The sequence below is a fragment of the Oenanthe melanoleuca genome, chromosome 20 (genome assembly GCF_029582105.1).
Source record: "Oenanthe melanoleuca isolate GR-GAL-2019-014 chromosome 20, OMel1.0, whole genome shotgun sequence".
Classification (NCBI taxonomy): domain Eukaryota; kingdom Metazoa; phylum Chordata; class Aves; order Passeriformes; family Muscicapidae; genus Oenanthe; species Oenanthe melanoleuca.
Genome location: NC_079353.1, coordinates 5,679,369 through 5,696,738, shown reverse-complemented (window position 1 = coordinate 5,696,738; position 17,370 = coordinate 5,679,369). Strand labels below are relative to the sequence as shown.

The window sequence follows — 17,370 nt, the reverse complement described above, 5'->3', positions numbered from 1 at the left end:
GCTGCCAGTGCCTCCCACCCCATCCCCGGGGTGATCCAGGAGCAGCAGGTGCTGGTGGCTTCCCCTATCTCCAGTTTCAGAGTGCCCTCTGTTGGGGACACACATCGCTGGAGATGCTCCTCACCACAGCACAGTGGTACCTGTTTCTCAAGGGACATTCCCCACAGGAAAACAAACCAGTTCCTCCCTGTTGCTGGTGTGGAAAAACCACTATTTTCACACTGTTCAGTAGGAGAAGCCCCAGAAATAATTGGTGCAGTTCCAGCCTTGCTTAGGTTCCAGGCACACTGAGTTTGGGAGGAAATAACTGTTCCAGCACTGAGCTGCTGTTTTCCTTTCTCAGATCTATTCAAACTACAAGTTTTTGCTGTACTTACAGAGGCAAAACAAAACCAATGCTACCATGAACCCAGACAACAGCTAATTTGGCATGGTGGTTCTGTTCCCTAGGAAAGCTGCTGTCTGGCAGAGACCCAACCAATTCCTTCAAGAGTTACAGAGTTTAAAGCACTCAAGTTGTAATTTCTCTCATCTATGGCAAGCACTGTGCTAACATTCCCTTCTTCTGAAGGCAGGGATGAAGAGAGCTGCCCTCCCATGGGACCCACAGATAACTGACACCTTAAAGTTACTCACAGACAAGCCCCTGAACTGTTTAGTAATCAGAGCTGGAACCAAAGAGAAGCAATTCCAGAGCCACAAATACACTGAAGAGCCACCTACCAAATCTCTGCAGAGTTCAGATCAGAATTACTCTGCATTTGCACAGTTTCATGTAGCAGATCTTACTCTTCACCCTTACCCCTTCTTTTGCAGTTTAAGAGGATCTTGAGGAGCCAGATTCTTCCCTGTGAGGATGGGGAGGCCCTGGCACAGGGTGACCAGAGAATCTGTGGCTGCACCATCCCTGGAAGTGCCCAAGGTCAGGTTGGACAGAGCTTGGAACAACCTGGGACAGTGGGAGGTGTCCCTGCCCATGGATGGGGCATGGAATGAGATGAGCTTTAAATTCCCTTCCAACCAAACCACTCTAAAGCTCTGTGACCCACACTGCTGTCTGGTAAATTCTAAAGGAAATTAATGACTAGTAAGAGCAGTGGGTTTTCTTACTCCTGCCCAGGTAGCACTGAAGGATGGATGTGATTTACAAACTGATGTTACTCCAGCATCTCACCACACCCCTCCCCCAGTAGGGAATTCCACTAGAATCAGATACTCAGACCTCTAAGTTAAAGGAAAAAATTTATTCCATTAAAAAGAACAGTTTATTTTTAAAAACTTATTTCCTTTCCCTTCACTTAACAAGGGATAGGGATGAAACTTACATTTGGCTACATGATAGAATATTCCATTTTAAATACAGAATCACCAGTTTAGCCAGCAAACAGATGTTCTAAAAAGGTGTTTTCCAGTAGGATAATACCCAACAGCCAGGGAAGAGCTCCATAAGAAGCTTCCAGGAGACCATCCAGTGACCCTGAGCAAAGAGCTTTCCACCTGGGGAGGTCAGCTGAGAGCACAGAGGTTGGAGAATCAGGCCAGGCTTTTCCACTTAGTTATGCAAATTTGAGTATTTCTGAAACATTTCATCAGTTGTTGAAAATTCAACAGAAATGGGAGGGAAAAAAAAAAGCAAAAAGGGGAGAAAAAGGTAGATTCTCCCTCCCCCACAGCACATGGCTGCTGAGTATTCTAGTCTCACTGGAATGCATTTTGTACAAAAAATACTCCCATTTTCAATCAAACTTCCTGAAGGAATCCCTAGCAGCTGTCTAGAGATTGTTCTGCTAAGTGAGTGAGAAAGAACCAGAGAGTCTGCTGAAAAGTGTCTTTGATTTCAATACAGAGAGAAAGATTCACTTGAGAACACAAAAATGTGGAGGAATAGAATCTGTCAATAAAAGCCTCATTTTGGAGGGCAAAAGAATCCAGCAGAGTTTTCCTGGAGCAGTCCTAAAGCAAGAGTAGATCAAACCAGCAGTTTTTCTTAGAAACACTGTGCATGGGAAACACATTTAGTGAGTTTTTACACTTATGCCAAGCTACCCTGCAAATAAGATTGCTCCAGCAAACTATTTATTTTCTCCCTCTGCAGAGTTATGAGTGAGTTGTATAGATTTCTCTTTCCCCTTGGGTGCATCATGGCTCAGGACATGAAAGCTCTCACACTGCCCTGGATGACAGCTCTGCAGATGGGACACAGCCTCAAATTGAGGGCACATTCTGCACAAGCTACCAGGTGGCCACAGGGGACAAACACCACAGACACATCTCTGTCCATGCACACTTTGCACATCCTCTCCTTCTGCAGGCGGTGGAGCTCTTCTTCTGTGCTCAGCTGAGACCCATCTTCACCAAAAAAAAAGAAAAAAAACCCAGAAGCCAAACTGTTAGTGTTGTCACAGCTCCAGAGTGCCAGTTGTGACACCTTAGGTCATCACACTGCAACTTGCCCATTATTTTGTTCAGAGACTCTGAAGGTGGCAAAAGTACCTCCCAGGCAAGTTTCATTTCAGCTGGAAACCTACAGCTATTTTAGACTGGCTTATCTACACAAGGTTCAGCTTATCTACACATGCTGGACAGAGCAGGGACACAGATAAACAGCATTTACTGTGGTACATAAATTATCCCCATAAACTGGATTTTTTTTGTGGCAGCTGCTTCACAGGAGCACTCCAAACCCTGAATAAGGGTGCCTGTGCTCAGCACCACTCAAACTAGCACACAGACCCCTCCAAAATTAAAAAATTAGTATAGTGTACTGATACTGTCATTCTAGAACAACTCCCAATTATGCTTAAAATCAATTCCCCACCACTGCCAGCCCAGAGTACCTGATTCCTTTTGCTGTACAGATCTCATTTCTTGTCTTGATGTTCCAGTCTCTCTCTGAACAGCACCTGTTTAAGCAGAAAATAAGATAGCATTCCATGCTACCCCCTTCATCCCTCTCCTGACAGTGCTGTGTGAAAAGATGAAGTACCCTGGACCTCAGAAGCATTTGGTTAAAGATTGAACTCAGCCTGTGGCTGATGTTCTCTGTGGTGCTTTAGAGTAAGTTCACCACCTTGCCAAGGCTGCCTGTCCACATTACATTCTCTCCTCAAAGTTGGTTTATCTATCACATCAGCTGGTCATTCCAGCTCCTGTGCTACTAATCAATCCAAATTTCAGTTTTGTGGAATTTTTTTTTCCCCCATGTTAGCTACAGAAATGGCAGACCATGCTGTGGAAGCAGCAGCTTTGGAACTGCATCTTTGAGTAAACTTCAAAAAACAGATAACACAAGACAGAAGTTAAGGAAAATATATATTATCTAGACAAGAACTGTGGCTATTTCTGATCAATTTATTGATCCAGTTTTAAATAGGCTTGGAGTGATCATCCACCCTAGGAGCTTTGCTTCAGAAAACTGCCTCTGTCTGGATCAGCTGTGGATTTATACACAGGCCTGCACATCATGGAGCTGCCAGTTTCTGCAGGTCTGAGGGCAGCAGGAAACACCAAGGATATCCCCCCACAGCCCAGTGCAGGCAGAGACAGCCACAGACACCCCAGCAACCACAGCTTCTCCAGGTTTCTTTAAACCAGGACCTCATTGCTCAGCTCCCAAGGGAGGGCAGGCTTGGGGCATTACCCCTCTCAATCCCAGCCTGGGCAGACCCTGAGGATGCTCCAGCAGAGCTCCAGGGGCAGTGGGGAAGAGGTCCAACACCCCCCAGCCCAGCTGTGAGTCAGGCATACCTCTGCTTGCTCCTGCACTGCTGCTGGCCTCCCTGCCTGCCTGCAGCAGCTCTGAAACCAGCTCAGACTCAGACAGGTAGAAGGTCCCAGTCAGTGCAAATTTATTCTCCACCAGGTTTGCCACCCAGCTGGGGTCAAAGCCCATCTGCAGGACATTCTGCACTACCAGACTCTGTGCCTCAGAGGGACGAGCCCGCAATTTCCAACCCCTCAGAGGATCTGCAAGGCAGTGAACAGGTACTTCACCAAAGAGGCAGACAGTGTGCCATTCCTTGATGGTTTCTACATAAAATGGCATTAATACATCTTAGAACACTCCTCAAGCCATCCATACAGCTAGATTAACTTCCACATTTTTTACTTCAAATCATAATTCACAAGAAGGTTAGTCAAAGCCAGTTTCATGAAAGCCCAGACACTTGTTTTGATTGGTTTATTTCACTTTATCAGTGGAGAGTCTCCTGTGCTTGGCATCAGTCCAGAATCCTTATCTCTGTTCTCACATCCCAGAACAGAAGCCTCAGAACTGCTTTCATGAACATCAAGTGGAACATCCCAATTGAAGCCTCTCCTACCTCAACCATTCATCAGTAACAACAGAAGCAGGAAATTCAGCTGGCAGTCTCTTCAAAGGCTCAAGTCTTGCTTAAGCTTATGGGAGCCAAATTTCACCTACTTAGATTTCTGGGAGCAACTGATAAATGGGAACAAACCCCAGGATCAACACTTTCATGAACAAGTAGACCCTCTACTGTTCTCTGGTTTATCAAACATGTTTAAAGTATTGTAGTGAAGGGCTTTACAGACAGACACCAAGAGCAAAAGCCAAAGGTAAGTTAGGTAAGCACTTAAAACTCACATGATTATCCAGACTAGCTAACTGTCTCTGGCTTTAGGCTAAGAGATCTCACAATAACAAGTAATTTTGTTCCTTTAGCTAGTGACCATTTCCTAAAACCAAAGTGAAACAGCTTCTACAATATCAAAACATCTCACAAACACCATGTCTACAGAGGGAAGAACAGCTGAGGTAGGCTGATGGAACTCAGACTGCACCACATTCACCAGAAGATAAAACACCATGGAATTACAGCACTGACCTTGGGAAGGAGAGGAGTCTTGCTCAGTCTGATCCCAGGAATGTCTCTGAAAATGATACAAAAAAAGAAGCATGTGTTCAAAACTCTCCCATCTACCAAACCTAATCCACTGCACATAAAATATTCATGACTCACTGGAGCCAGCAGGGTGGTAGAAAAGGTCGCCTGAACGCTGCTAATAAATTCTCTTCCCCTTGAGTGCAGTAAAAATTCACACCTAGGAGCAGAAAAGTTTAAATGCATGAGTAAAGGATCTCCCAAGGGAAAGCAGCAGTTTGGAATTTAGAAGCAAAGGGTTCTATGGGCAATGAGCAAACTGCTATATCCCCATTAAAGACAGGGTATCAGGTGTTTCATCTGCCCATCTCTTGCACAAAGGCTGACAGCAAGAGAATCACGATCCCTCCCCCTGAATTCAGTCTTCATTTTGGCCCTAGATGAGCTCAGTTGTAACAGGCTTTAGAACAGACCACAGGAACTGTGATGAGAGAGCAGTTCACAGGAAAGAAACAAGAACTGCTGCAGAAACCCAAGATGCACAGTACATTTCTTCTTGTATCTTAGAGTAGAAGCAATGAAAGTTCCTCTTTGATGCTGAAGAAAGTTATTTAATTGAACACTTAGATAGTGAACTCTAGGTCAGATTAGAGAATCTCAGGTCTGAACTGTGCCATTCCACCTGAGCATGAACATTTTGTTTTGCTTTTAAGGTGATAGGATATAAATATTTCTATCCTGTGGAAGAGAAGTATCAGTGTGAAATGCATGACCCATCTTTTGGCCCTGCTATGAGGGGTATTTGTTAACCAAGACTGACTTACTCTGGGTACCATTTGGCATGCTCCCTCCAAGGATCATCTCCAAAGGACCAGCTCCTCACACCTCCATCACAGTAAAAACACCTCACCACATCTCCTTGTCCTGAAAGGGAGATGAAGAGATTATTTGATACCTGAGACACTACATACCCTACACTAACCCTGGGTGAGACTCAGCACAAAGCACAGGCTTTGGACAGAAAAGGTGAACACATGACAATTTACCAACACAGTGCACATTGTACAGGGGCAGGAGCTCAGTCTGAGCTCCCAGAGCTGCAGCTGGTTGAGATGATTCCAGAAGGGGGTCACAAGCTGTCAGGCAGCATCTATGGGAACAGCTGAGCTCCCCTGCACAAACCCCCAGCCTGCCTTTAGAGCAGAGCTGGAATCAGTTATACCTGTGACTAACCACAATCTGCCACAGTGCAAATATTTCCTCTGACTGGTCAATTCAGAGAGGAGCATTTCTTCAAACCTGTTACAGCAAAGCATTCTCAAAGGGAAAGGATAACATTATATTGATAGTCACAGGCATGCGATTACAAGAAATATAGCCAGTTTTCCACAACAAAAAAAAAAAGTATCTGATTTCTGTATTTCAAATGAAGAGCCCTTAGAGAAATAAGCAACAGCCAGATGGGCTGGCTCCATACAGCTGTCACTCAGATTTGGGGTTTTGAGAAGAAAAGGCTTCAGTGCAAGACACAGCCTATCCAAAACATGACATGCTAAGAAAGCTCCTCAAACCCTTTTAGAAGTGCAAAGAATAAATAAACTCAGTGGATCTTAAAGCACACAATTTTCTGTCAGTAAAAAATATGTTTAAAACACATCACCTTTTCCTCTCCTGCTGGCAAGGAGGAATTTACTAGTGGACCCCTCAGTACCCAAACAGGAGTTAAATGTTGAATTCTGCACAAGCAGCAAGAGAAACAGCACAGGCAGAAGGAAGGATGTGGTTTTTAACTACAAACAGTAAAGCTTTCAGAAGTTAACTTGAATAAGAGTTAAAGGATATTTCCCCAGAGTACCTACCTGTGTAGAAGAACCCTGCTCTAGCCAGTTGCTCTGGGTGCATGCTGGAATTTTGCGGCCAGCTCTCAAATGTAGACAGTCTCATCTCCTCTGTCACCATCTCGGGGTACTCTGGCTCGTTGGGCAGGGCTGTCTCCTCGCTGACTGTCCCCTGCAGGACACTCAGGAACTGCCCATCCACGGTGTCAAAGATGTTCTGCAGGCACAGCATCTCCTGGTTCCCAACACCCTCATTACAGAGGTACTGACAGGAAGGGAAGAAATTCAGGTGTTCTCTTATGGGGCAATCTCCAGGTCTCCAGTCCTTCAGCACTCCACCACAGCAGAAACACTGCACTTCATCCCTGGGGCCCACATAGAAGAAGCCAGCCTCCACCAGGTCCTGGGCAGACACAGGGGCGCTGCGGGGCCACTGCTGGAACGTCCTCAGCCTCCTGGCCGTGCTCCTCATGCTGGAGTCAAAGAGCTGGCAGCGAGCAGCCCTGGGCTCAGGCTGCCCTGCTGCTGCATCCCCCATGGCTGTGCTCTGCAAGAGAGGATGGGGAGCCCAGAGCAGTCACTCACCCTGGGTTATTGTCCCCGTGCACATTCCAGAAAGCTCCTGCTCACAACAAAGCCCAGCTCGTTTGGGAATGGCAGCCCAGCCACAGACCTGGGCTTTCTGTACTTTGCTGTTGAACTTTTGCTGAGCCCTCACTGGTGTCTGATGGGAAGAGTCCAGCACTTTCCAAGGCTCTCTGCCAATTCTCAGGAAAGATGGAACAGAGAGGGGAGGGCAAAACCTATCATGCCTCCCAAGCTGAACCAAGCCAACCTTTGGGCATCTGATCTGCAAGATAGATCCCCAGCCATTTTGCTCTGCCTTTAAACTAGCATTTAGAAGGCTCTGCTTTTTATTCTCCTAATCAAGCATGTCATAACAAAACAGAGAACAACCACACCCAAACAAATAATGTCTCCATCTCCCCTTTACAGCCAAACACCACCCAAAACATCACATTTCTCACATCTTTATTGACATGATTATTAAGCAGCGATTATCTGGAAATAGCTCTATAAAAGAGAACTTTTCCAAGCCATGGCCTAAAATAATTAGGTGCAGTTTCTACGGGATGGTGTCTTTAAATCAAGAATTTTCCAGTTTTTGTCATATTCTCCCTGTGCTACTTCTGTGCAAGAAGAAGAGTAAAATTAAAGAAGTTACGAAGTGCCTGATTCTCCAAGCTCTCATCTTGCTTAAGGTAACAGCCCTTCCCTGGGTGATTGAGCTGAACTGCAACTCAGCCACTGCTTCCAACATTTTCCTTATGGCTGGCAAAGACACTTTCAAAAGACCCTATAATTACACAACTAAGAACCAGGAACAATTTAATTCCTTTGGAGTGAAGGCCCTGCACAATGTGACTAAGTGAAAGCTGCAGTCAACCCCCTTTTTTAAATTAAGGGCCCTCAAAAATCCCTTCCCCACCCAACTCACCTGTTGAGTTCAACTTCTTACCTACTGGTTATCAGGGCTAAGCATTATTAGAACACAGACCCCAAAACATCACACAGGAAAATGGTAAATCAAGGGGGGCAAAACCCCATAAATACACACCCTTAAAAGCTACAATTTTTCAAGGCTGGTACAGCATTTTAAAATAACAACTACAGCAGTGCACAGTAAAATACAAACAAGTGGAAACCATAGATGCAGCAGACTCTGAGGAGGCTTGAGAGACACTCAGGCCAGTAGCATTTCTGAAGAGCTATTTCTCTTAATTAAGAGCTACAGCACATTTAGGGAGGAAAAAAAAAACCTACAGGTCATTTTAGCCACAATACCCACAGTTGTCCTCCATAGATATTACACATTTAGTGATATTTTAAACTTAGTTCATCACATGCCTCTCAAAAGGTAGCAAGGAAAAGAAAACTCATTAGCAACCAGAATTTCCTTCTACAATGACAGGGACAGAAACCAGGGCTGGAAGAAAAGGCTCTGAAAGTCTCTTTCAGAAACTATGCTCTATTTAATACAATAAAGAAGTTACTCAAGAGCTATGTCACTGGTATAAGGAAAAGGCCACAGAGAAACAAAGCTCTGAAGCCATTAGTCACTGATGCCCAGCAGAATTTGCAAGCTAAGCAAACTGAGGAGACACAGATTGTTTGCCCTCACAGCAGATTTTGCTCCCAGAACACAGAAGCTTTTTCATCAGGCACAGCTCCACAATCAGTGCTGCTCTCATCTTGAGCCTTAACAAAGCAAAAGCTGTAACTCTTAAAAGAAAATAAATGCTGGGTTTCATAGAGATGATGGCCAGGTTAGCTTAGCCTTCCTCCACCTAGACAGCTTGAGAGCAAGCTTCACAGCTTTTGCTTTGTGTCTTCACAAAGAAAATTATTTCTTCCACAAAAGACTTTTTTCATTAAGAGGCACAACATAGGAGAACAAATATATTTATCTTTTGCTTATTAAGAAGCCCATTATGGTTTACCCACATATTCTGCAGAAGATTCATTAACCCTGCTAATGAGACTTTCCAAACCAAATTAAAATTTTAAACAGTTCTAACACCACTAAAAATCAGTATTCTACCACAACCCACTACTTACATAGCAATACAAAGCCAAAGCAACATTACAGTTCATACCAACAATTAGCATGATAAAAATAAAACTATTTTTTTTAAGAAAACCCACTTTACCTGAAACATGCTAACCAAACCCCAGAAGGCTTCCATGATTTAAAACTCTCTCAACACCACAACCTTCACACAAAAAAAATCTTCTCTCCTCAGACTCTCTCCCAAAGCAAGAAGCACTACTAAGGAGTAAGTGAGCCCACCTGCCTCAGAGGCCATTTATAATGCTTAGTTGCCCCCAATTGGTTGGGATGGGCTGAAGTTCTCAATTGGCTAATGAGTCCAAATTTCATCTTTATAAAAAGGAGTCACAAGGCAAAGGTATAAAATTAGGGTCAGATTTTCTCCAGGAAATAACAGATTTTGTTAAAACCAGGTGTGGCATCCTGTCTCCCATGATATAATGGCTGTCACCTCCCTATTTTGTGACCCTATTAACAATATTTCTGTATCTTTTTCAGCTTGTTCTCACATGTGCTTTTCACCTTACATTTCTTAAGAAAATATACTGTAAAATTAGTAGATAAACAGCAACAAGAATTTTCTCCAGACAGCTTGAACAGATTGCATTGCCTTTACTTTGGGAATCAATTCTTTTTCTACAATTGCATCTTCACAACTTGAAATCCTCCTATGCCTTTGCCTTCCTGTGGTCACACTTTCACAAAATGGGAGATTTTAAGGATAGTTTTGAACAGTGCAATTACTTGAAAATGTGTTTTCCTTTACCACTGCCTGAGAAGATGCACAAAGCTTCTTCTAAACTCTTGACAAAATATCAGTTCTCCATGTAAACATAAGAACGTGGGTGGTTCATGTTTTTTAGAAATGATAAATTAGCATTTTTCTTTTAATAAAAAGATCCAGAATCTTTTTTTTTTTTTTTTTTTTTTTTTTTTTACAGGCAAACCCATACAATCATTCTCATTAAGAAGAACAGTGTTGGGTTTTTGCTAATTAAATACTCGTTAATGAAAGCCCCTGAGCAGTAGAGGGCACTGCTTTTATATGACATTCAGAGAATCTTGTAACAAGAGAATGTGCTGGGGAGGTTTGTCCTTAGTGAATTTCTCTGTAATAAAATACATAAAAAGATAATTGCACATTATCTTCTACTCCATGGATCCTGTCCTTTCTAAGTCTATGTTGATTTTTAAAGAATGCATCCTAAAAATCCAAGGGACAGAGTTAACAAAATCCCCCCTGCAGAGGCTGTTTGGGGTTTGCTGATGGTTTGGAGAAAATCACCTGTTAATCAACAGGAGTGACTGATAATTCTGATTTTATGAAGCATTTTACAAGCAATGACCTCATCTTCTACTGCTTATAACTGCCTGGCTTCTCAAAGGGGTGCACAATTCCACCTGTTTTAGGGGAGCCCCAGCCTGATTGTTAAAGAGGGAAAAGCTGTATAAATCTCAGAGGAGCTCCAAAGCAGCTTCTAAGTTAATTGACAACATTGGTCTGTTTTTGGCAGTGGTTATTTGTTGTAGTTCTTTTTCTTGTATACATAACATTTTTCCATCATAAAAACTTCAGGACAGGTTTAAGGTTGATTATCTATGGGATACACTCATGTGGTTTTGGGAGGGAATATTTCACCAGCAGGGGAAAGCTGAGGAGGACCAGTGAGATAACTGCAGCAGAAGAAAATGAAATTACACCAAGTGTGAGGCTGAGAGCAAGTAAAAGCAAGTCACCATGTATAAATTATAGGGTTTTATTTTAGCAAACCGAAATTTGGAAAGCAAATAACATATTCAGTAATCTGTTGTATGCAACTTACACTGATCTCTTTTAGCAATTCATACATTTTCAGTTTCTTTTCAGAGCATGAAGATGTCCTACTGAACTTCTGAATGCTTCTTAAAATGAGGAGTGCCATGAGCTAGTGATAAACAAATGTGGGAATCAGTAAACATCAATCAGGAGTCCAGGACAGATCAGTGATAATGATCAACAGTGCCATCACTAGACAGTGATTGGAAACACTCAATGAAGAAAGTAATATAAACATAATTAATCAAAAATCTGCTTGCTATTATCAACCTGATTCAGAAGGAAAACAATCAATAAATACAAGGGCCAGAGTATATCTGAAGCATAATGAAGAGCTTGAAAGCACTGGAGTGACTGGAGCCCCTGGAAAAACTCCAGCAGCATTCAGCATCTCTAGCCTCGAGGTGCTCCACAGCTGTAAGGGCTGAAGCTGCTCTCTGTGGCTTAGCTGGAGGAAGAGTATTGTGTTTCATCAATAAATTAAGAGTTTACGGAGGAAAGAGCTTTTATAACAGGCAGGAAAAAAAGGTATCAGTTGGCATTGGTGAAGAAATGAACACAAAGGAGACACCATAGCTTGCCACTGCTAGTGATGTGTAAAGGGACTGGGTATCAAGCAAATTTATGGCATAGTTCCCATTCCCACTTGCTCAGATGTTAGCCACTATTAAGATGTGGATCCATTTTTCAGAATAAAACATTCAGACCCTGTGATATAACTGCTTTGCAGCCTGAAGCAGAGTAGACAAATTCATTACACCTGAAGCCTGACACAGACTGCTGATGTTTCTCCATTTAGGGCCTCTCTTTCCCTCTTCTGGCTGCTCTTCCTTGTGTGTTGTTCTCCCCCTTCCTTCCCACTGGAGGGCTGCTGGTCTGGCCCTGCAGCACAGCACCTGCACTGCTGCTCTCTGGGGAGCTCCTGCCACAGGAACAGCCCTGAGGAGCCCATCTGCTCAGGATGGTGACACTGAGCTCCACAGCATCCACAAAGCAAACCCACTGTGGGCAGGAAACAGGATCCAACTCACTGAATAGTGACAAGACACACTGAAAAGTGACTGGTCACCCCTGGGACAAACACAAAGCCATTTCCTCAAGGCAGGGCAAAGCTCAGAATTCTCACTTTGCTGTTTCATGCAGCTCAAGTTTTTCTTTTGCCATACATTCCCAGTTCTGCTATACACCTACAGGGATCTTCTCTGCCTGTCAACAGTTTCCTTGCTGCCCTTCCCTCAGTGGACTTTTCAATAATAATGAAAAAAAGATTAAAACATTAATAATAATAATAAATGGTTTATTTCTCCACATATTAACAATCATTCATTCAGGGAGCCTGAAAATGTTGTTATGAAGTAACAGAATCCCAGAATAGTTTGGGTTGGAAGGAACCTTAAATCTCATCTCATTCCATCCCCTGCCATGGGCAGGACACCTTTTACAGTCCCAGGTTGCTCCAAGCCCCATCCAACCTGACCTTGGACACTTCTAGGAATGGGGCAGCCACAGCTTCTCTGGGCTCTGTGCCAGGGCCTCAGCACTGTCTGAGTAAAGAACTTCTTCCTAATATCAAACCTAAACCTCTCCTCTTTTAGTTTAAAGCCATTCTCCCTTATCCTATCACTGCATGCTCTTGTAAGAAGTACACAAACCATACATAGAGACTGCTGGAACTAACACACAGGTGAGTAACAAATACCTGCTTTGTGATTTCCTAGGGATTCAAATCTTTTCATCTCCTGCCCCAACTCTTTCCCCTGGCCCCCACTACCATGGCATTTGATTGCCTGAAAACTTTAGGTATTGTAATAGTTAGGAATAGCTAAATGTAGCTTGCAACGTGATTCATGAAAGTGCTTCAAATCAAATCCTATTAATATCCCAGCCCACAGAACAGAACACAGTACATATGAAAAGGAAAATCTGCAAAGCACAGCAGATACTCAAAAAATCAGTAGAGGAACTGGCCTTAAAAATCTAAAAAACTTCATGGTTTCAGTGTCCAGCCTATTATAAAAAATATTTCTGCTATTGAAGAGTGGGTTGACCACTGTTCACTTCTATTTCAAAAGAAAGCATTTGTAGAAAATAGCTTCTCTTTTATTTTTCTAAATGTCTTTTGGAGCTGAAAAATGTGAGTTTCTTTTTCAAGAGTCATTTTTTTCTCTTCATTCATTTTTGTAGCCCTTCTTGCCCTTGCTGGTGAACCCAATAATCATGAGGGGGGAAAAAAGAAATAAACCCAAACTCCATCCATTATTTGTTGTCCTTTATTTTTTGTTTGTTTGGTTGTTGTTTGGTTTTTGTTTTTGTGGTTTTTTTTTTTTTTTTTTTTTTTTTTGTTTGTTTTTTTGTTTCCCATAAGATTCTGAATACCTGAGAAAAAGATCTGTAAAAAATTCACTGATGCTGAAAATTGAATTAACTATTTTCAGGTTTCAGCAAATCAACAATCCAATGATCCAAAGAGCATGCAGAATGTTTAGAGGCCTGAACAGAAGCACAGGGATTGGGAATACAAATTAAAATTTGAGGAGAGCCTCACATTTGGGCTCTATTCCCTTTACCTACTCCAAGCCAGGAGGTACAGGAACAGAAGACCTGGAGCCTCATGTAAACTGAGTGGCATTGCAACTCCAGATTATTCACATTCTTCTCCCCAGAAGAGATTCTTACTCACTTGTGGCCACAGTTCCACCATTTCAGCCATTAAATTACCTGTAAAGAAGGATTTGTCAGGCATTGTTGTGATTCTAATGGAGCTCATCCTACTTTATAATTGGCAGAAAATCAGCCATCAGCAATCATAGAACATCTGATTTTCCAATTAAATCCTGCTGCAGTTTGGACTGTGTTTATATTGCAGGGAATATGCCTGGCTGCCTGAATATTGCTTGGGCAACAGGCAGAAAGATCTGTTCTTGATCTATTCACACTGCAATCATCTGCTTTTCTCCATGCAAATTTGCTTGGAATGAGTTTATTTTACCCCTGTATCAATAATCAATAGAGATTGAAAGACAAGGAAGAAAGACAACAGAGCAACCTGAAGTCACTGCAAAGAGCTGAAGGGAAAAATACAGAACAAAGTAACCAAAGACAGACTGACCTTACAATTTACTGGAAAGCCCAGGACAGCAGCAAGAAGGAGCTGCCAAGGATGAAGATGGAGAGGGAGACAGGGAAGAGCCCCTGTGCTCAGCCGTTGCTCTGTTGAGCTCCTTGCTTTCCAAGGAAGTTGTTTTGCAGGGAACAGCATGTGTGGTGCTGATGTCAGATGGGATCTGTTCACAGGCCACACTCTCTGCATATGATTCCCCTCCTCATGTTTTCACAAACAATGTGTCAGTGACATGAGAAACAGGAGAGGAGAACAGATACAACTTCTCTGTGCGTCTGCTTTTATTTTTCACCCTAAAATGATGGAAGTGGATGCTGGATCTATGGTTTGGGAACATTTCACAGGGGTGTAGGATGCAGGAGGGAGATTATTCCATTATGGCAATATTTGATTTTCTTCCATGCTCATAACAGAGAGGGCTGTGTAAAATTCCTGTAAAACCTAAATTAAAAACAAATAATATAAACAAAAAAGTATGCTGTAGCTTACACATTAATTCTTCTGAGATTTCAGAGAGTATTAGTAAAGGAAGAAAAAGATAACTACAACTTCTTCTTAAACTAGAAGAACACATTTCATTCAACTAAGACAAAACCAAAACTCATGTTTCCCCCCGGGTTACAGTGTTACACTCCAAGAGTATCCTAAATTATATAATATATATAAAAATATGAATATTGCTTTATCCATATCCTTTTCATCTTACTGGTTTTATTTCTCAAAGACTATGTGCTTCTCAATGGATAGACAAGATCATTCTTAGCATTACCAGGAAGAAAAAGATATTCAGATTTTCCAAATTCAACAGAAAAAAAAGAAATTCCCACAAAGACAGATGTGTACAATTATGTATTTGTGTGACATGCTGCCTTTGGGTCTGATCTGACAGGTAGAGCCTAAGAGCAGCCCCCTGTACATGGGATGCTGAAGCAGAGAGAACTCTAACATTCTGCCCACATGCTCTCCTGGTGGGGATGATTCACAGTCACATCGTTTCTATATCGAGATGTGAACATACACAATCACATGGACTCCAGAGCAGTGCCCACCACCCAGCACCCAGCCTCTCCCTTCTCCTTCCACACACGTTCCTCTCCCCAGCCACGCTGATCACTTTGGTTCTGTCCTGTTTTTTGCAGCTCTGTTATTTGGACAGACTTCCCATCTCACTCAGGGACTGCCACAGCAGGGATTTACTGGCTTGCTCCAAAATTACACTGAAGGCAAAGAGAATTGGAACAGCCCAGGCTGGAGCCTGGTCTAGTGGGAGGTGTCCCTGCCCACGGCAGGGATTGGAACAAGATGATCTCCGAGGTGTCTTCCAACTCAAACCATTCTGGGATTCTAGGAAAACACCAATTATTACTTGATACCTAATTCAAACAGAACCAAAGCATGTCCAGGTGTTGAGCACCACTCTTTCTTCCTTACCTCTGGATGTCTGATCAGAAGAAGGACAAAAGCAGACTCTTCATTTTAGATATTTTATTAGAATGGCAAGTACAAACTCAAACTAGCAGTTTCCAACTATGTGAACACTCTGGTTTTAACTGTGTCTAAAGAAAAGCATTATTATGTTGTTTAGTGTATTCCACAAGGACCAGATTTCGCCACTTTTACCCCCAAAATTAAGCGTGGAGATGTTGCAAGAATTTGTAACTTGTGGGACTTAGACCTTGACCCTGCTGAAATCAACAAAAACTGAGCTAAGACACCCACAATTCCACACAGGTTCTGCAAAACAACTAGAATGAAAAAAAAATTAAAAATTAATCTGATGAAAACCCATGTTGAGGGTGGCTGCTGCCAGTGGTCAGACTGGCTGCGATCTTCTGTTCCAATGGCTACCATGAGCTGGTGTGAGGGCAAGTGGGGCTCCCAAAGCACTGGGGTGAACTAGGACAGGCTCCCCAGGAAAGTGATCCTGGCACAGAGCCTGGCAGAGCTCAAGGAGATCTGGACAATGCTCTCAGACACGAGGTGGGATTGTTGGAGGTGTCCTGTGCCAGGACAGGAGTTGGGTTTGATGATCCTTGCTGTCAATTGGAGACAACAGACTTAAAAAGAACCTGGGAAGTTCAGGCAGGACATTAAGATGAATTCCTTCACAGAAAGAGTGATTAGACATTGGAATGGGTGAAGTCACTGGGGGAGCTTAAGGAAAGACTGGCAGTGGCACTCAGTGCCCTGGTGTAGCTGACCATGTGCTGGGTCATAGGTTGGATTTGATGGTCTCAGAAGCCTTTTCCAACCTAATTGATTCGGCGATCCTGGGTCCCTTCCACCTCAGCAGCTCAGTGATTCTGTCTCAGTGATTCAGTGAGCCTGTGGGCGAGGAGTCCTCGCAAAGTCCTCCTGAGGGAGGAACAGAGAAGGGACAGAATCTGAGAATATTCTGAGTTGGAAGAGACGCACAACTATCATCGAGTCCAGCTCCTGGCGCTGCACGGGACACCCAAGAATCGCACCATGAGCCGCTGTCCATACACATCTTAAGCCCTGCCAGGCTCGGTGCTGTGACCACATTCCCCTCTGAGCAGCACACAAGGGGAGCCCGGGCAGCCCGATCCGTGCGGCGGTGCCATGGCCGCCATGACCCCCGGGCAGCCCGATCCGTGCGGCGGTGCCATGGCCGCCATGACCCCCGGGCAGCCCGGTCCGTGCGGCGGTGCCACGGCCGCCATGCGCCCCCGGGCAGCCCGGTCCGTGCGGCGGTGCCATGGCCGCCACGCGCCCCCGGGCAGCCCGATCCGTGCGGCGGTGCCACGGCCGCCATGCCCCCCGGGCAGCCCGATCCGTGCGGCGGTGCCACGGCCGCCATGCGCCCCCGGGCAGCCCGGTCCGTGCGGCGGTGCCATGACCGCCACGCGCCCCCTCACGCCCCCCGCTCCCCTCAGCGCTCCCGCGCACGCGCACGAGGCGCCGCCGCCCCGCGCGCCTTTCCCCGCTCCCCGCCCCGTGCGCTCCCGGCGCGCCCCGCGCGCGCTCGGCGCTGACGTCACCGCAGCCCGGCGCCCGCCGCCATTGGAGTCGGCGGCCGCCGCTGCCCCGCTCGCTGCGGCCCCAGGCCCGGCCCGCGGGCATGTGAGAGACCGGGCCGCCACCGGCACCGGCAGCGTGACGGCCGAGCCGAGCCGAGC

At 44.5% G+C, this 17,370-nt stretch overlaps 1 protein-coding gene across 1 annotated transcript; it reads right to left on the bottom strand.

Annotated features, from left to right (window-relative positions):
- Positions 1–1,226: 1,226 nt before the first annotated feature.
- On the bottom strand, positions 1,227–7,220 carry BIRC7 (baculoviral IAP repeat containing 7). The gene is made up of 7 exons (XM_056507724.1): positions 6,704–7,220; positions 5,669–5,768; positions 4,983–5,064; positions 4,848–4,893; positions 3,748–3,966; positions 2,838–2,903; positions 1,227–2,349 (listed from the first exon to the last, which is right to left on the bottom strand). The coding sequence occupies exons 1-7, from the start codon at positions 7,218–7,220 to the stop codon at positions 2,147–2,149; spliced, it is 1,233 nt and encodes a 410-aa protein (XP_056363699.1). The 3' UTR covers positions 1,227–2,146.
- Between the last annotated feature and the right edge of the window lie 10,150 nt (positions 7,221–17,370).

Excerpts from the sequence above, each read along its gene's own strand:
- BIRC7 (XM_056507724.1), bottom strand. The coding sequence starts at position 7,220 with ATGGGGGATGCAGCAGCAGGGCAGCCTGAGCCCAGGGCTGCTCGCTGC. Across the intron at positions 5,769-6,703 it reads AGCAGGGTTCTTCTACACAG|GACAAGGAGATGTGGTGAGG; the intron begins GTAGGTACTCTG and ends TCTCCCTTTCAG. Across the intron at positions 2,904-3,747 it reads CAGTGCAGGAGCAAGCAGAG|GTGCTGTTCAGAGAGAGACT; the intron begins GTATGCCTGACT and ends CTGCTTAAACAG.